This window comes from Cervus elaphus, chromosome 13 (genome assembly GCF_910594005.1).
Source record: "Cervus elaphus chromosome 13, mCerEla1.1, whole genome shotgun sequence".
In the NCBI taxonomy this organism is placed as follows: domain Eukaryota; kingdom Metazoa; phylum Chordata; class Mammalia; order Artiodactyla; family Cervidae; genus Cervus; species Cervus elaphus.
The window spans coordinates 9,223,080-9,243,543 of record NC_057827.1 but is presented as its reverse complement, the minus strand read 5'-3'; the positions used below and the strand labels follow the sequence as shown (position 1 = coordinate 9,243,543).

Genomic DNA, 20,464 nt, shown 5'->3' with positions numbered 1-20,464 from the left:
GTTCAGCTTCAACTTCTTCAGCATTAGTGGTAGGGGCATAGACTTGGATCACTGTGATATTGAATGGTTTTCTTGGAAATGAACAGAGATTATTTGTCGTTTTTGAGATTACACCCAAGTACTGCATTCTGGCCTCTTTTGTTGACTATGAGGGCTACTCCATTTCTTCTAAGGGATTCAAAGCCCACAGTTGGTCTGAATTAAATTCTCCCATTCCCATCCATTTTAGTTCACTGATTCCTAAAATACCAATGTTCATTCTTCCCCTCTCCTGTTTGACCACATCTAATTTACCCTGATTCATGGACCAAACATTCCAGGTTCCTATGCAATATTGTTCTTTATAGCATCAGACTTTGCTTTCATCACCAATCATATCCACAACTGGGTGTTGTTTTTGCTTTGGCTGAGCCTCTTCATATTTCCTGAGCTAGTTCTCTGCTCTTCTCCAGTTGCATATTGGGCACCTACCAATCTGGGGAGTTATCTTTTTGCCTTTTCATACTGTTCATGGGGCTCTCAAGGCAGGAATACTGAAGTATTCCTTCAAATTCCTTCAAAAGTAAGCCCTTCAAAAAGACTTATGCCAGCACCACCCTGCTGCTAGGGTGCTGCCAGGATTGTTGTGCTCAGTGTCCCTGACCCCACAATAGGCCCTGCCTCTGCCAGAGACTCCTGAACACTCACAGGGAAGTCTGGCTCAGTCTCTTGTGGTGTGACTGCTCCTTTCTTCTGGGGTCCTGGTCGCACAAAGTTTTGTTTGCGCCCTCCAAAAATCTATTTCCTCACACCTGTGGAAATTCTGTAATCAAATCCCACTGGCCTTTGAAGTCAAGTTCCCTGGGGGTCCTCAGTCCCTTTTTCAGATCCCCAGGTTGGGGAATCTGTTGTGCCCTAGAACTTTACAGCAGTGTGAGAACTTCTTTGATATAATTGTTCTCCAGCTTGTGGCTCTATCCCCATTGGGTCCATGGTGGGGCTAATGGTGACCTCCTCCATGAGGATTTATGTGACAGTGCCTCCCAGGTCTGTTGCAGCCAAAGTCCCCGTGCCCGAGACAGCCACTGCAGAGCCGTGTCTCCACAGGAGACACTCAAACACTCAAAGGCAGATCTGGCTCAATCTCGTGGGGTCTCCGGGTCCTGGTGCCCACAAGGCTTTAATGTAAATGGTCCTCAGTATGTGTAGTTTGCTGATTTTTTCATATCCAAGGTTCTGCATACAGGGATTCAACCAACTGAGGTTGCATAGTATTGTAGTATTTACTACAGAAAAAAATCAAAATTTCAGTGAACTTGTACAGTTTAAACTACAATATTGTAAAGTAATTAGCCTACAACTAATAAAAATAAATGTAAAAAAGTAAGAATAATTAAAAAAATAAAAAATAAACTGAGGTGCTTAAGGGTCAACTCTATTTGCATAGTATTTACATTGTATTCACAACTATTTACATAGCATTTACAATGTATTAGGTATTATAAGTAATTTAGAGATGATTTAAAATATATAGAAGGATGTACATTAAATGCAGGCATTAGGCCATTTTATGTGGTGGGCTTGAGCATCTGGTATATTGATATCTTTAGGGGTGTGGGAATCAATACCCATGGATACCAAGTAGCAACTGCAGTTGTCTATTTTAGAATTCTATCAAAAAATTCAGACTGTTCTTAAAACTAATAGAGCTCTTCAATGAATTTGGTAGTTGCAGGTTACAAAATTAACACCCAGAAATCTGTTGTATTTCTGTATACTAACAAAGAAAAGATCAGAAAGAGAAATTCAAGAAACAATTCCATTTACCATCTCATCAAAAAAAATAAAATACCTTGAAACCTGTCTAGGAGACAAAGGGGGCTTTCCCAGTGGCTCAGCGATAAAGAACTCTGCCTGTGACACAGGAAATCCAGGTGTGATCCCTGGGTTAGGAAGATCCCCTGGAGAAGGGAATGACTACCCACTCCAATAATCTTGCCTGGAGAATTTCATGGACCAGAAGAGCCTGGCAGGCTACAGTCCATGGGGTACAAAAGAGTTGGACACCACTGATTGGTTATCACACACACACAAAATGACAAAAGAACTGTACTCTGAAAACTGTAAGGGCCTGATGAAAGAAATAGAAGAAGACATAAGCAAATGGTAAGACGTATCATGTTCTTGGATCAGAAGAATCAATATTATCAAAATGACTATTCTACCCAAGGTGATCTACTGATTCAATGCAATCCCTATCTAATTTGTAATGGCATTTTTCACAGAGCTAGAACAAAAAAAATCTTAAAATTTATATGGAGACACAAAAGACCCTGAATAGCCAAAACAATCTTGAGAACCAGACACTATGAAACTCCTAGAGGAAAACATAGGCAGAACATTCTCTGAAATAAATCTCAGCAATATCTTTTTCAATTTGTTATTCCCAGAATAATGAAAATAAAAACAAAAGTAAACAACTGGGTCCTACTTAAACTCAAAGGGCTTCCCTTGTGTCTCAGCTGGTAAAGAATTTGCCTGCAATGTGGGAGACCTGGGTTCAATCCCTGGGTTGGGAAGATCCCCTGGAGAAGGCAAAGGCTACCCACTTCAGTAATCTGGCCTGGAGAATTCTATGGACTGTATAGTCCATGGGGTCACAAATAGTCGGACACTACTGAGTGACTTTTTTTTCTAAACTCAAAAGCTTTTGCACAGCGAAAGAAACAAACAAAAAGAAAAGACAACTCACAGAATGGCAGAAATTATCTGCAAATGAGGTGAACAACAAGAAATTAGTGTCTAAAATTTACAGCAGCTCATGACACTTAACAGCATCAAAACAATCAACCCAATAAAAAATAAGGCAGAAGACTTAAATATAAAATTCACCCAAGAAAGCATACAGATGGTCAATAGGCACATGCAAAGATGTCCAACATCTCTAATTATTAGAGAAATACCTATCAAAACTACAACGAGATATCACCTCACACCAGTCAAAAATGGCTATCATCAAAAAACCCACAAGCAATAAATACTGGAGAGGATGTGGAGAGAAGGGACCCCTCCTACACTGTTGATAAGAATGTAAATCAGTACAGCCGCTATGGAGAAAGATGGAAGTTCCTTAAAAAAAAATAAAAAGATAAAATAAAAATAAAAATAGACCCTGCAATTCCACTCGTGGGCATACATCCAGAGAAGGACATGTTCCAAAAGGATACATGCACTCCAATGTTCATTGCAGCACTGTTTATAAGAGCCAAGACATGGAAGTAACCTAAAAGCCTGTCAACAGAAGAATGGACAAAGAACATCTGGTACATGTATACAATGAATATTAGCCATTAAAAATAATGGAAGAATGTCATTTGCAGCAACATGGAAGGACCTAGAGACTGTCATATGGAGTGAAGTCAGAGAGAGAAGGAGAAATATCATGTGACATCCCTTGTATGTGGAACTAAAAAGAAACGATACAAATGAACTTATACTTACATAACAGGAAAAGACTCACAGATATAGAGGATGAACTTATGGTTGCTGGGGAGATGGGGGAAGGGATAGAGAGTTAGAGATGGAAATGTACACACTGTTATATTTAAGATGGATAACAAACAAGGACCTACTGTATAGCACATGGAGCTCTTCTCAGTGTTATGTGGCAGACTGTATAGGAAAGGAGTTTGGGGAAGGATGGATTCATGTATATGTATGAATGAGTCCCTTTCCTGCTCACCTGAAACTATTAGAACATTGTTAATTGGCTATTCCCTGATACAAAATAAAAAGTTAAAAAAAAATTCAGACTGTTCTTCAAAGATATTTATTACTAATTATTAAAATTTACATCTTAATCTAGTCATATGAAGCACATTATTATGGAGCTTTAAAAGCTAATAAATTATTTATATTAGCAAATAACTAGATCAGAAGAAAAGCCGACTTGAAACCAATCTACTTCCCAAATCCTGTTAGATAAAAATGAATTGCAAAATAGCGAGCCATAGATTCTTATTTAGGAATTACCAGAAAAGAAACAAAAAATATCCATAAAACAAAAAAGAAATGTATTTAAAGACATTAATAGGTGACACAACTATTAATGTCTTTCATCTAAATACATGTGTTATAATATGCATATAATGTTCACTTAAAATCAAATTGGTGGATAGTTATTGGGCTCAATATATTGAAAAAGAGACAAACTTTGAAGGAAAGGAAGAAGCTAGAAACTCAAACTCAAAGGACATTTCACATCAGCTTTTTGTTTATGTATTGTCTATAGTATCTCATGTTCACCATGTATGTGGAAAGTTGTAGACCTCTTACCATTTGTGAAATTGGTTTATATAAATCTGGTCAGTGATGAGAGGATTTATAGACATAATGCCAACATTGTCTCAACTTAAAAGTGTAAGGCAATTCTAATCACCCTTTCTCCATCGCAATTAAAACACTGAAAACTTTTGACCTTTAGATCAGCTGTTTTGCCTCAAATATCACTTAGGAATCATGGCTGCCTGAGTATAATTAGCTAAAACACACACAGGAAAGAATTCTACACAAAAGGTATGCCTTAGGCATCAAGGGGAAAAGTCAGAGGTTTTTTTTTTTTTTTTTTTTTTTTGAGAATTACACTTCTTTAAGTTATCTCTTACCTGCTGATGTTTGCACAATTTCCGTGGTGTTTCTGAGGCCCATGAAGTCAAACTGATAAAGCCGCCAGGATTTCTGATCTGCTGCCTCAACTGAATTTTTTCTCCATCTATAAATCATTTCTTCTTTGGGGTAGCCATCTAAAAATGCAAAACAAATATTAACACTTGAAGACATAGGATTGTAACACATTAAAGTCATAATTATAATTCTGATCACTTAATAGGAGTTGAAATTTTAGTCCATATTTAATCATTAACTTTTCCTCGTATGCATAGAAACTCCAAAAATGAATGGGAAATGGCCACTTAACCCAGAAGATTTTTGCTGCAGATCTTCATGATCAACAAAAGGTGAACAGCCATAAGCCATGTCTGTGTGAACATAGAATATATCTCTCAATGTGGAGGGCTTGGTTGTAGTTGACATTCAAAGTATAGATCTGATCTAACTGCCTGGCTCACTCTCACCAGACCTTCTGAACTTTTCCAGAGCTTAGTCTGCCCAGATCTCAGGAAAGGAAAATTTACTTTTTTATTATAAACTTTATTATATATATAGCTTTTATTATTTATTACATATTTATATTTATGATTATTATTGAAGAGTAGTTGATGTACAATATTATATAATTTGTTGTTATTGTTCAGTGGCCACGTTGTGTCCAACTGCTTGCAACCCCATGGACTGCAGCATGCCAGGCTTCCCTGTCCATCACCAACTCCCAGAGCTTGCTCAAACTCATGTCCATCAAGTCAGTAATGCCATTCAACCATCTCATCCTCTGTCAAACCTTTTTCCTCCTGCTTTCAATCTTTCCCAGCATCAGGGTCTTTTCCAAGGAGTCAGTTCTTTACATCAGATGGACAAATTATTGGAGTTTCAGCTTCAGCATCAGTCCTTCCAATGAATATTTAGGACTGCTTTCCTTTAGGATGGACTGGTTGGATCTCCTTACAGTCCAAGACTCTCAAGAGTCTTCTCCAGCACCACAGTTCAAAAGCATTAATTCTTCAGCACTCAACATCCTTTATAGTCCAACTCTCACATCCATACATGACCACTGGAAAAACCATAGCTTTGAGTAGACAGACTTTGGTTTGCAAAGTAGTGTCTCTGCTTTTTAATATGCTGTCTCAGTTGGTCATAGCTTTTCTTCCAAGGAGCAAGTGTCTTTTAATTTTGTGGCTGCAGTGACCTTGCTCTTGCTCCTCTTGCACCAAATGCATTCATTTTCTCACTGTTGAGAATAATGTTTGCCATGGATTTGTTGTATATGGTCTTCATTATGTTGAGGTATGTTCCTTCTATGCCTACTTTCTGGAGAGTCTTTATCATTAACCAGTGTTGAATTTTGTTAAAAGCTTTCTCTGCATCTGTTGAGAATAGCATATGTTTTTTGCCTTTCAATTTGTTAATATTGTCTATCACATTGGTTGATTTACATATACTGAAGACTCCTTGCATCACTGGGATAAAGCCCACTTGATCCTGATGTATGATCCTTTTAATGTGCTATTGGATTCTGTTTGGTAGAATTTTGTTGAGGATGTTTGCATCTATGTTTATGAGTGATATTGGCCTGTAATTTTCTTTATTGTGATATCTTTATCTGGTTTTGGCATCAGGGTAATGGTGGCCTCATAGAATGGGATTAAGAGTTTTCCATCTGCAATTTTCTGGAAGAGTTTGAGCAGGATAGGTGTTAACTCATCTCTAACTTTTAGAAGAATTCACCTGTGATGCCATCTAGCACTCGGCTTTTGTTTGTTGAAAGATTTTTTTATTACAGCTCTGATTTCTGTGCTTGTGATTAGCTTGCTGAGTTAAGTTGCTCAGTCGTGTCTGACCCTTTGCAACCCCATGGACTGTAATATGCCAGGCTTCCCTGTCCATCACCAACTCCTGAAGCATACTCAAACTCATGTCCATCGAGTTGGTGATGCCATCTAAGCATCTCATCCTCTGTCATCCCCTTCTGCTCCTGCCTTCAATCTTCCCCAGGATCAGGGTCTTTTCCAGTGAGTCAGTTATTTACATGAGGTCGCAAAAGTATTGGAGCTCCAGCTTCATTATCAGTCCTTCCAATGAATATTCAGAACTGATTTCTTTAGGATTGACAAGTTTGATCTCCTTGCAGTCCAAGGAACACTGACGAGTTTTCTCCAACACCACCACAGTTCAAAAACATCAGTTCTTCAGTGCTCAGCTTTCTTTATCGTCCAACTCTCACATCCATACATGACTACTGGAAAAATCATAGCTTTGACTAGACAGACATTTGTCACAAAGTACTGTCTCTGCTTTTTTTTTTTTTTTCGGCAGCCTGTTGCACTTTAATGTGTAATATTCGAGGTACAAGCAAGCTGCATTTAACATTGTTATAAATAAAACAGGTCAGTCATCAAGGGCTCCAGAGTGAACAGCATCTTCATAACCTCCATGCTTATCATCTTTGCTTTCTGGGTGTAATTTAATAAGATCATCAATTCGAAGAATGGTAATTGCAGCTTCAGTTGCAAATTTCAAGCTCTTAACTTTAACTATGGTTGGTTCAAACACCCCTGCTTGTTTGTTGTCACGGGGTTTACCATTGACCAAGTCAAGACCAATCCATTTTAGATTTTTTCGTTCTGGGTTAACCTGAGCCTCGTTATGAAAAGCTCTTAATTTTGCCACCAGATCTGTGGAGTCCTGGGCAGCATTAACTGCCAGAGTATTAGGAATCACAAGAAGAGATCTTGCAAACTCTGCAATAGCGAGCTGTTCCCGGGAGCCCATGCTGGTCGCGTAGTTCTCGAGGTAAATGGAAAGGGCTGCCTCTACAGCACCCCCACCTGGGACCACAGATTTTGACTCCAAAACTCTCTTCACCACACAAAGGGCATCATGTAAGGAGCGCTCCATCTCATCACACATGAAATCATTTGCTCCACGTAAGATGACCGATGCAGAGGTACGAGCCTTAGTGTTTTTAATCAAGATCAGTTCATCATCACAAATTCTCTCCTGTACCACTTCTTCTGCTTGTCCCAACATTGAAGCTTCAAAAGTTTCTTCACCTTCCAAATTGGCCAGCGTTGACAGAATAATTGCTCCGGAAGCTTTAGCAATGCGTTTAAGGTCCCTTTTTAAAACTCTTCGAACTGCCATAGCACCAGCCTCCACAAAATACTTCAGACACATGTCATCAATTCCACCAGTGGTTAGGATAACATTGGCACCAGTTGCCAGGATCTTCTGGATTCGCTCCTTGGTGATGTCGGACTCTCTCTGTCTAATCTGGTCCAGTTTTTCAGGGTCTGTAATAACCACTTGTACACCAAGCTTCATTTTTGTTTTCTGCAGGCTGAAGTCAAGGCAAGCAATTTTTGCATTAACTATTCTCTTGGGCATACCCTGGGATCCCACCACACAGTTAAGAGCATAGCCGTTGATGAGCATACTCTCCATCTGACTTCTCCCGTGGGCTTTCAGAACATTAATGGAATTGACTGGATAGCGAGGCTGGCCTCTGATATCTGTGTATTTAATAGCAAGCACAGCATCTACCACCATGTTAGCGAAGAAATCACCATTTATTCCAATGATTTTGGAAGACATCGATGTCTTAGCAGCATTAATCAGGCAATCCTTTCCAAGCTCATCGGTGTTAATAATCAGATTTTCACTGATGTAACGCACTGCTTCCTTGCAAGCAAGCCGATAGCCACTAATAACTGATGTGGGATGAATTTTCTGTTTGACTAGTTCATCTGCATTTTTTAGAAGTTCTGCTGCAATAATAACCTACCACGGAGGTGGTCCCATCTCCGACTTCTTTGTCTTGCAGATCCGCTAGCTCACAGAGAACTTTGGCTGCAGGATGCTCTACCTCCAGTAGCTTCAGGATGGTTGCACCATCATTAGTAATGGTTACATCCGTTCTGGGAGCGGATCGCCTCCCCAGTGCTGCGGTCCCCGAACACGGACAAAGGACCCTCCATCCTGGCGGCGGGGCGCACGTCGAGTTTCCCTCACACCGCGGGCAACCAGCGTCTCACGGTCCGCGGGCCGGGCGGTGGCCACTGCAGCCGCGACGGCGTGGAAAGGACCGAGCGACGTCGCTCGCGGGGGCTGCTGGGAACGCCGCTCCCAGCTTCTCCCCTCCCCTAACACACACCTTCCCGGGCCGCGCCGCGGGGCAGGACGGGAAAGAAAAGCCTGTCTCTGCTTTTTATTATGCTGTCTAGACTGGCCATAGCTTTTCTTCCAAGGAGCATGCATCTTTTAATTTAGTGGCTATAGTCCCCATCTGCCATGATTTTGGATCCCAAGAGAATAAATTCTGTCTCTGTTTCCATTGGTTCCCCATCTATTTGCCATGAAGTGATGGGAATGGATGCCACGATCTTAGTTTTTTTAATGTTGAATTTTAAGACACCCTTTTCACTCTCCTCTTTCACTTTCATCAGGAGGCTCTTAAGTTTCTGCCATAAGGGTGATGTCACCTGCATATCTGAGGTAATTGATATTTCTCCCAGCAATCTTGATTCCAGCTTGTGCTTCATCCAGCCTGACATTTTGCATGATGTACTCTGCACATAAGTTAAATAAGGAGGATAATGATATACAGCCTTCAGTGGCTCAGTTGTGTCTGACTCTTTGTGACCCCATGGACTGCAAAAAAAAAAAAAAATCTTTTTTTGTATAATTCTTCTGTTTATTCTCACCACCTCTTCTTAATATCTTCTGCTTCTGTTAGGTCCCTATTATTTCTGTGCTTTATTGTGCCTGTCTTTGCATGAAATGTTCTCTGGATATCTCTAATTTTCTTGAAGAGATCTCTAGTCTTTCCCATTCTATTGTTTTCCTCTATTTCTTTGCACTGATCACTGAGGAAGGCTTTCTTACATCTCCTTGCTAGTCTTTGGAACTCTGCACTCAAATCAGTATACTTTTCCTTTTCTCTTTTGCCTTTAACTTCTCTTCTTATCTCAGCTATTTGTAAGGCCTCCTCAGGCAACCATTTTGCCCTTTTGCATTTCTTTTTCTTGGGGATGGTCTTAATCACTGCCTTCTGTACAATTTCACAAATCTCTGTCCATAGCTTTTCAGGAACTCTATCAGATCTAATCCCTGGAATCTATTTGTCACTTCCATTGTATAATCATAAGGGATTTGACTTAGGTCATACCTGAATGGTCTAGTGGTTTTCCCTACTTTCTTCAATATAAGTCTGAATTTGGCAATAAGGAGCTCATGATCTGAGCCACAGTCAGCTCCTGTTCTTCTTTTTGCTGACTGTATAGAACTTTTCCATCTTCAGCTGCAAAGAATCTAATCAATCTGATTTTGGTATTGACCAAATTGGTGATGCCATGTGTAGAGTCATCTTTTGTGTTGTTGGAAAAGGGTGTTTGCTATGACCAGAGTGTTCTCTTGGCAAAACACTGTTATCCTTTGCCCTGCTTCATTTTGTACTCCAAGGCCAAACTTGCCCGTTACTCCAGGTATCTCTTCACTTTTGCATTCCAGTCCCCTATGATGAAAAGGACATTTTTTTGGGGTGTTAATTCTAGAAGGTCTTGTAGGTCTTCATGGAACCATTCAACTTCAGCTTCTTTGGCATTATTGCTTGATGCATAGACTTGGGTAACTCTGATATTGAGTGGTTTGCCTTGGAAATGAACAGAGATCATTCTGTCTTTTTTGACAATGCACCCAAGTACTGCATTTTGGACTCTTGCTGACTGTGAGGGTAATTCCATTTCTTCTAAAGGGTTCCTGTCTACAGTAGTAGATATAAAGGTCGCCTGAATTAAATTTGCCCATTCCAGTCCTTTTTAGTTCACTGATTCCTAAATAGTCAGTGTTCACTCTTGCTATCTCCTGTTTGACCACTTCCAATTTACCTTGATTCATGGACCTAACATTCCTGGTTCCTATGCATATTGTTCTTTACAGCATTGGACTTTACTTCCATCACCAGTCACGTCCACAGCTGGGCGCTGTTTTGGCTTTGACTCCATCTCTTCATTCTTTTTGGAGTATTTCTCCACTCTTCTCCAGTAACACATTGGGCACCTAGGAACCTAGTGAGTTCATCTTTCAGTTTCATACCTTTTTGCTTTTTCATACTGTTCATGGTGCTCTGAGGCAAGAACGCTGAAGTGGTTTGTCATTCCCTTCTCCAGTGGACCATGTTTTGTCAAAACTCTCCACTTTGACCCATCGATCTTGGGTGGCCCTACGTGGCATGGCTCATAATTTCATTGTTAGACAAGGCTGTGGTCCATGTGATCAGTTTGATTAGTTTTCTGTGATTGTAGTTTTCATTCTGTCTGCCCTCTGATGGATAAGGATAAGAGGCTTATGGAAGCTTCCTGATGGGAGAGACTGACTTTGGGGCAAACTGGGTCTTGTTTTGATGGGTGTGGCCATGATCAGTAAATCTTTAATCCAATTTTGTGTTCCCTCCCTTTTTTTGGCCTGAAGCCAAACTATGGTAAGGATACTGAAGCTAATGGTGACTTCATAAGGACTTGTTCAGGCATCCTTGTATTCAGTGCCTCTGACCCTGCAGCAGGCCACTCTCTATCCACGTCTCCACCGGAGACTCCTGGACACTCATCTGCAAGTCTGGCTCAGTCTCTGCGGAGGCACTGTTCCTTTCTCCTGGCTCCCGGTGCACACAGGTTTTGTTTGTGCCCTCCAAGAATCTGTTTCACTAGTCCTGTGGAAGTTCTGTAATCAGATCCCCCTGGCCTCCAAGGTCAAAGGGGTTTTCAGTCCCTTTTGAGTACCATCTACAAAATTTAAGTTTTGCATGTTCATGTAAAATATGAAAGTCGTCTGTATCTTATGTTAGAGCTGTAAAAAGAAATTTGGAAAAAAAAATGACAGTTGTTAGTATGCTAAATTGCTTCATTTTCAACAGTTCAGAGAACAACATATGAACAAATGTACTCATTTTAAAAACTAATCACCCTAATGTGGGCCTGGAGAACAGAAAGAGACATGAATGAACTCACTGAGATGGGGAAAATATAGATTCTCTATCTTGTTTTCGGTGGTGATTATATGTATGTTACAAATGTGAAAATGTTTGCATTTTATAGCACCTAAATTATGATCTCAAAAGAAATTCAACTATGTTTTTAGGTCATGAACAGGGAAACATGGCCCACTAACTTTCATCTTACCAGATATTTCCAAATATAGCTCTCATTTCATCTTTTGTCATCTAGAATCAATGTCTTATACTAAACCAATTTTGACCAAAACACACAAAAAACTCCAATATTAACTACATTTAATAATTAAGAGGCTATTTTTGCTAAGTTATTAACAAATGTTATGGTTTAATATGAAATGAAATTTCTGTTTAAGAGTTTTACAAATCTTTCAGAAGAATATTTTACTGATTTCTTTTGGAATTTCAAATACATCATATATAAACAGTCCGTTTGGAAAACAAGATATAATCTAAAGGACAATTCCAAGATACAGGCTTGGTATGTGGAAAAGTTAACTTTGTTATCTTACTCTACACTCTTTAGCAATGTGTGACTTTGACTACATATAGCTAGTATCTTCATCATGCCAGATTTCAAAATATTCAGTGAACTTATATAAACTTTAGGAAAGAATTTTGTAACATGAGCTTGTGAAATGTCAAACTAATCATAAAAAGAGCATATCCCCTAAATCCAAATAGGTATGTCTGGAACTTCACACTCTATATGCCTGCCACTATTGACACCTCTGAAACATTCATTTCTTTCTGCTGTAAAAGTTTGGTTGAGTAATTTTGTGTTTGAGCCTTACTATCCCAGAAATTTTCATGGCCTTAATGCAAGTATATATAAATGTATATATATAAGTATATGTGTGTGTGTGTATATGTATATATATATATATATATATGTAAAGCTTTTAAAAATATTTTCCAAAATCAGGGTTGAATACTGTATCAATTCTGTAAAATACTGCTGAAAATCCTCTTATGAAAATGCATACCAAGAAGGAGTACAAGGCTGGTTTTTGTCACCCTGTTTATTTAACTTATACACAGAGGGCATCTTGAGAAATGCCACGCTGAATGAGTTACAAATTGGAATCAAGTTTGCTTGGGGAAATATCAACAACCTAAGATATGTGGATGATACATGGCAGGAAGTGAAGAGGAACTAAAGAACCTCATGACGAGGGTACAGGAGAAGAGTAAATAAGCCGGCTTAAAACTTAATATTAAAAATACTAAGATCATGGCATCCAGTCTCATCACTTCATGGCAAGTAAATGGGGAAAATGTGGAAACATTGACTGATTTCCTCTTCTTGGGTTCTAAAATCATTGTGGATGGTGACTGCAGCCTTGAAATTAGAAGATGATTGCTTCTTGGCAGGAAAGCTATGACAAACCTAGACAGTGTGTTAAAAAGCAAAGACATCACTTTGCCAACAAAGTTCCATATTGTCAAGGCTATGGTCTTTCCAGTAGTCATGTACAAATGTGAGAGCTGGACCATAAAGAAGGCAGAGTACCAAAGAATTGATGCCTTCAAACTGTGGTGCTGGAGAAGACTCTTGAGATTCCCTTGGACAGCAAGAAGATCAAACCAGACACTCTTAAAGGAAATCAACCTTGAATATTCATTGGAAGTACTGATGTCAAACCTGAAACTCCAATAATTTGGCTACCTGATGGAAACACCCAACTCATTGCAAAAGACCTTTATGCTGGGAAAGATTGAAGGCAGAAGGAAAAAAGGGCAAAAGAGGATGCGATGATTGGATGGTATTGCTGATTAAATGGGCATGAATTTGAGTGAACTCTGGGAGATGGTGTGGGACAGGGAAGCCTGACGTGCTGAAGTCCAGGGGTCACAAAGGGTCAAACACAAGTTGGTGACTGAACAACAACAAATATTTTCTATGAAACATATTTAATTATATATATTTAAATTAACCATAATCTTCTGAAGATGCATGCATAAACTTGAAAGAACAAAAGTAGTTGGAGTTTCAGAGGGCATGTGAATTTGGGAGGAAAATTTCAGTTATTTTCTTAGCCATTGGGTCGTCTTTCTATGCCTCTTCTTCCTATTAATTACAACCATCACCACTTTCACCATCTTCTTCTTCTTTACCATAGTAATCATCACTATCACTATCACCACCACCATTAATATTATCATCATCATCATCACTACCACCATCATCATCATATTGCTATCTGTAATGAGGCACCAGGCAATATCTCAAGACTTTCAATATGCTAAGTCTCACAACAATCCTAGTGGCATAGGTAGTGCTGTCTCTGTTTTACAGATGAGAAAGTTGAAGCACAGAGATTCTGAGTCATGTACCTATGACAGAGCCAAAATAAAAACTTAGATTTTCTGACTTTAGGATCTCTATATGCTCACTTATTGCACTACACTGTAGTTGGTATCATGGAGATCTACACATAGAGGTTCTTCTAAAATCCTTAGAGGGGCACTGTAACTGTTTTTGAGTAATACTGAATGACTAGAGAGAGACTTCCATTCCCAATTGTTTCCTCTCTGTTGGCATTTTTCTTATATATTTGACATACTGAAATTGAAATTTTTATATTATTAATCTCATTAGTCACTTCTGTATTTATTTTGTATTTATGTTTAACCATTCCTTAAAGCATGACCAGATCAATACTTTCAAATATTAAATATAATCATTTAATAGTTTTATTATATATTTCAATTAATAGTCATTTTGATATTATTTTGGTCAAGGGTTTTCTACTTGATTGTCACATTTCTATGCAATCCGTGTGTGTCTGTGCGTGAGTGTGTGATGCTAATATATCCTACATGATGTCAACGTATTTTTCCTTTTTCCTTTTCTTTTTATTGATTTTTTTTGGAGCTAGAATTAATATAAATTAACTTACCTTCTTTCCACAGCTGTTCCATCTTTTAAAATTTTAAATATGTGTTTCACATAATTTTCAGGAGTTTTGTATTTAGTAGGAGAAATAAGGTAAAGATATCAACTATATCTTCCCAGAAACAAAAGTCTCCAATTCATAAGTGCTTTTAAAAGTGTATTATTTCATTTGAAAATATTTGAAAACTTTCTAGAGATATTTATGTTATTAAAATTTCCCTTCACTTATTTTTTATTGAGTTATAGTTGACTTAAAATATTGTATTAATTTCAGGTGTACAACATTGTGACTCAAAATTTTTATAGATTATACTTAAAGTTATTGTATAATAATGGGTATGTTCTCTGTGCAGTACAATATATCCTCAGTTCAGTTCAGTTCAGTCATTCAGTCATATCCAACTCTTTGTGACCCCATGAATCGCAGCACGCCAGGCCTCCCTGTCTATCACCAACTCCCGGAATTTACCCAGACTCATGTCCATCGAGTTGGTGATGCCATCCAGCCATCTCATCTTCTGTCGTCCTCTTCTCCTCCTGCCCCCAGTCCCTCCCAGCATCAGGGTCTTTTCCAATGAGTCGACTCTTTGCATGAGGTGGCCAAAGTACTGGAGTTCCAGCTTCAGCATCAGTCCTCCCAATGAACACCCAGGACTGATCTCCTTTAGGATGGACTGGTTGGATCTCCTTGCAGTCCAAGGGACTCTCAAGGGTCTTCTCCAATATATCCTAGAACCTTATTTATTTTATATATAATGGTCTGTTTCTCTTAATCCCATATACCTATCTTGTCCCTCCTCCCCACCCCCCCATTGGTAACTAGTACTTAGTTCTCAATATCTATGAGTCTTTTTTTGTTTGTTTGTTTTGTAAGTTCATTTGCTTTATTTTTTAGATTCTACATGTAACTTATAACATACCATGTTTGTCTTTCTCGCTGTCTGACATATTTCACTAAGCATGATACATATTGTTGCAACTTGCAAAATTTCACTCTTTTGTATGACTAAAATTCCATTGTGAGTGTGTATGTATACATATATATGTGTGTGTGTGTATATATACATATACATATATATATATATGTATATATATATATTATAATTTTCCTTATCCATTCATTTGCTCATGAAAACTTAGGTTGCTTTCATATTTTGGCTATTGTGAATAAAGCTTTCACAAACATTAGGGTTCATGTATATTTTTGAATTAGAGTTTTCATTATCTTTGAATATAGTCCCAGGAGTGGAAATGCTGGATCATAGGAAACTATTTTTTAGTTTTTGAGTAAACTCCATAATCTTCTTTAAGTGGGTATACCAATTAATATTCTCACAAACAATGTACAAGTGATCCCTTTTCTCCCCACACTAGCCAACATTTGATATGTGTCTTCTATTTAATGATAGTCATCCTGATGTGTATGAGGTTTCTTACTGCAGTTTTGATTTGCACGTCTCTGATGATTAACTATGTTGAACATCTTCTCATGAGACTGTTGGCCATCTGTATAGCTTCTTTGGAAAAATGCCTATTCATGTCTATTGCCCTTTTAAAAAATCACACTGTTTGTTTTTTGACATTGTATGAGCTATTTATATTTTTGGATATTAATCCCTTATCTCCCAAGTCATATCATTTAAAAATAAGTTCTCCCATTCAGTAGATTGTCTTTTCATTTGTTAATAGTTTCTTTTGCTGTACAAATCTTTATAGTTTTATTAGTTCCAGCTTGTTTATTTTTTGCTTTTGCTTTATTTGCCTTAGGGGATAGATTTGAAAAACATTGCTGCAATTTTTGTCAAAAAGTATCTTGCCTGTGTTCTCTCTTAGGAGTTTTATGATTTCCCATCTTGCATTTCCATCTTTATTCCATTTTGAGTTTATTTTTGTATGCGGTATGAAAAAATACTGTAACTTCATTTTTTCCAGGTACCTTTCCTGGTCTCCCAGCACTATTTATTGAAGAGACTATCTTCTCCAAAATATATTATTGCTTCTTTTGTTATTGATTAATTGATCATTGCCGGGAGCCATCATGGGAGATCCCACCCATGACGAGGTCATGAGGAAAAAACCTGACACGCAAGGCATTCAGGATACAAGGGACGCTCCAGGTTGGCCTTGGCCTCTACCCTACCCTGTATCCTCCCCTCCTTTTCTGCTGTTGTTCTTGTTTGCCCTGCTCCAGATTCTTGTGTTGCCTGCCAAGAGTTCTCCTGCTCCTCTTTCACTGAATAAAGACCAACTTAAAACCCTAATTAATAAATCTCCTGGATGCTGGTACCCTATGAAGGGGCCAGGGATGAAGGAAATGCTTCAATTCAAACCCTTTTGCTGGCATTCTGGCTTGTTTAATAAATGTGTGCTCTCATTGCAAAAAATGCTCATGATTGTTCTAGACATCCTAAGCACAGTACGCTAACAAAAGAAACCATTAAGCATAGGCCCCTCCGCGGGGTGAGAAAAGCTCCACAAATATAATAGCCACAAATGTGCCTAATAGAAAATACTTTAGATAGAGATTAGCTGGTGACTTCTTGCAGGTAGTTAACTTTTAGACTAAGAGCCTGTTTTGTGCTTTATCTGCTGTTTTTGCAGTCCTTCGCATTTCTGTTCTGTAAAAATGTAATCCTATCTAGTTCCCATGGAGATGACACCTATTGGAAAGAAAATAGATTAACCACAAGAAAAACAGGGTTGGCTACTGAAGTTGCTTAAGTCACACCAGGTGCAAGCCATAAAATGTTAGCAGGCCTGAAGGCCAAATGATAAGAAAGACTCTTGTAAACGAGAAGTATATGGGTGACATCCTGTTTCTGTTGAAGGTCAAGTTGCTGTAATGTTTTGAGATGACCTGTGTGTAAGCAATATGCACTTCCCCCAAAAGATGTTGTTAAGGGCATAAAGGGGCAGTGCAAAAATAAACTAAATAATAAAATTTAGACTTAGCCCCCGAGCTTTGTCTCACTGTGTCTCTCTCTTGCCAATGCCATTCATCCTGAGGGTACCCCTGGATCCTGCTGGGGCAAGGACCCCAGCAGATCATAAGTGCATGCGTGTATTTCTGGGGTCTCTATTCTGTTACATTAATCTCTTTGTCAGTTTTTGTGCCAATACCATGCTGGTTTGATTACTGCAGCTTCATAATATAGTCTGCAGTCAGGGTCCATGATACCTCCAGCTCAATTCTAATTTCTCAAGAATGCTTTGGCTATCCAAGATCTTTTGCATTTCCATACAATTTTCAAAATGATTTGTTCCAGTTCTGTGAAAAATGCCATTGGTATTTTGATAGGAATTGCATTTAATTTGTAGATTACCTTGGATAGTATGGTCATATCAAAATATTAATTCTTTTATTCATTAACAGAGTTCATTTTCCACCTTCTTGTGTTATCTTCATTTTTTTTTTTTTTTTTTTTACTAATGTCTCATAATTTTTGGAGTGTGTGTGTGTGCTCAGTCACTTCAGTCATGTCCAATTTTCTGTGGCCCTCTGGACTGTAGCCTGCCAGGCTCCTCTGTCCATGGGCTTCTCCAGGTAAGAATACTAGAGTGGGTTGCCATTCCCTACTCCAGAGGATCTTCCCTATCCAGAGATCAAACCCATGTCTCCTGCATTGCAGACAGATTCTTTATTCACTGAGCCACCTGGGAAACCAAATTTTTGGAGTGCAGATCATTTACTTCTTTAGTTAGGTCAATTCCTAGGTATCTTAATCTTTCTGATGCAATTGTCAGTGGGATTTCTTTTCAAACTTCTCTTTCTGAGAGTTCATTGTTAATGTACAGACATACAACAGATTTCTGCATATTAATTTTGTATCCTGCAACTTTACCAAATTCAGTGATAGTAGTAGTGTTTTGGTGCTGTATTTAGTATTTCTATGTATAGTATCATGTCATCTGCAAACAGTGATCGTTTCTGCAAACAGTGATAGTTTTACTTCTTTCTTTTGCATTTTTGTGCCTTTTATTTCTTTTGCTTGTCTGATTGTTATGGCTAGAACTTCCAACAGCATATTGTATAAAGTGGTGAGAGTAAGACTCCTTATCTTCTTCCTGATCTTAGAGAAAATGCTTTCAGGTTTTCACTGTTAAATATCATGTTTTAGCTGTGGGGTTATCATATATGGTTTTTATCTTTTGAGGTACATTTCTTCCGTACATTTTAAATCATAAATTAATGTCGAATTTTCTCAAAAGTTTTCCTTCATTTATTGAGATGATCACTTGCTAATGTGGTGTATCACATTAATTGATTTGTTGATAATGAACCATCATTGCATCCCTGGGATAAATCTCATTTGATCATGGTGTAGGGTCCTTTAAATGTATTACTGGGTTTAGTTTGCTATTATTTTATTGAGGATTTTCACATCTATGTTCATCAGTGATAATGACCTATAATCTTCTTCTTTTTTTTTTTTTGTATCATTTTCTGCTTTTGATTTCAGGGTGATGCTGGCCTCATATGTTAAGTTTGTGAGCTGTCCTTCCTCTGCAAATTTTTGTAAGTTTCAGAAGGATATGTGTTAACTCTTCTCTAAATATTTGGTAATATTGACCTGGAAATCCATGTGGTCCTGGACTTTTGTTTGTTGGGAGTTTTTAAATTACTGATTCAATCTCATTGGCTGGTCTGTTCACACTCTTTATTTCTTGCTGGTTCTTTCTTCAGAGATTGTAGAGTTTAAGAATTTGTTAATTTCTTCTAGGTTAGAGTATAGTTGTTTGGAATAGTCTCTTATGACCTTTGGTACTTCTGTGATGTTGGCTGTAACTTCTTTTTCATTTCCGATTTTATTGATCTTGGCCCTTTTTTCTCTTGATGAGTCTGGCTAAACGGTTTTTTATCCTCAATCTTTTCAAAGAGCCAACATGTAGTTTCATTAATCTTTTCTATTTTTGTAGTTTCTATTTTTTAATTTTTATGATTTCATACTTTCACTGACTTTGGGTTTTGCTTGTTCTACTTTTTCTAGTTCCTTTTTATGTTAGCTGAGGTTGATTATTTGAGATTTTTCTTTTTTTCCCTCAGGTAAACTTGTATCACTATAAAATCCCCTCTTAGAATTGCTTTTGCTGCATCCTGTAGGTTTTTGGTAGTTGTGGGTTTTTTTGTTTGCTTTGGTGTTTTTTAAATTTATTCCATGATCCATTGGTTGCTTGGTACCACATTGTTCAGACTCCTCATCTTTGTACATCTTTGTGTTTGTTTCAGGTTTTGTTTCTTATGGTTGATTTCTAGTCTCATAGTAGCTTGAAAATATATGTATATATACATATATGCATATATAAACTCATTATAACAGGTATCATAACATTCAGAGTGACAAAAATGGTGAAAAACAGACACATTCATACTATCAATTCATATCAAATTATGGCATAAAATGTGGCACTATTTGTTGAAGTAGTAAGTGTTCATAAATTTTGACTTGTGAATTTGACAGAAATATAGTACAAGCAAAAATAATAATGATATTAATAGAATAAAAACAAAATGGACACACATGTTTATTGTCATGCTATTTTTAAACAACTTGAATGGTGGAAGCTATTATGCTCCATTCAAATTCTCGGTTACTTCAGAGTCATTTAAAAGTAGCACAAAATGCACTGCATTGGAAGGATGTCTGCAACACTTTATAAAATGCAAGATCCAGGATGATACGTCGAGTATGAATTTGTCTGAGCAAAAAAGAACACAGCCTGTGCATGTGCATATGTATGTATTTATGTTTTCCTGAGCAAACATAAATGTGTGGGACAAGTACAATGTGTACTCCCAACAGCTCAGCATTAAGCAAGGTTCTGGACGGCATGAGGAGTGTTGTAATGCTTTTTCTTTACTCGAGACAGTTTAAAAATTATTGAAGCATGCAACTTATCCTAAAATTCAC

The 20,464-nt window shown here is 37.9% G+C and overlaps 2 protein-coding genes across 4 annotated transcripts in view; both read right to left on the bottom strand.

The window, feature by feature from the left end:
• Positions 1-20,464, bottom strand: part of GABRG3 (gamma-aminobutyric acid type A receptor subunit gamma3) — an 824,838-nt gene that overhangs the window by 138,377 nt on the left and 665,997 nt on the right. For all 3 annotated transcript variants that reach the window (XM_043922583.1, XM_043922580.1, XM_043922582.1), the window contains exon 6: positions 4,644-4,781. In XM_043922583.1, the coding sequence (XP_043778518.1) occupies positions 4,644-4,781 (138 nt within the window). The remainder of the gene's footprint in view (positions 1-4,643; positions 4,782-20,464) is intronic.
• LOC122706969 (T-complex protein 1 subunit alpha-like) lies at positions 6,946-8,788 on the bottom strand. Its single transcript, XM_043922579.1, is given in 3 exon segments — positions 6,946-8,433; positions 8,435-8,564; positions 8,566-8,788. Coding segments are annotated over 3 exon segments (1,587 nt in total). The 5' UTR covers positions 8,628-8,788; the 3' UTR covers positions 6,946-7,038.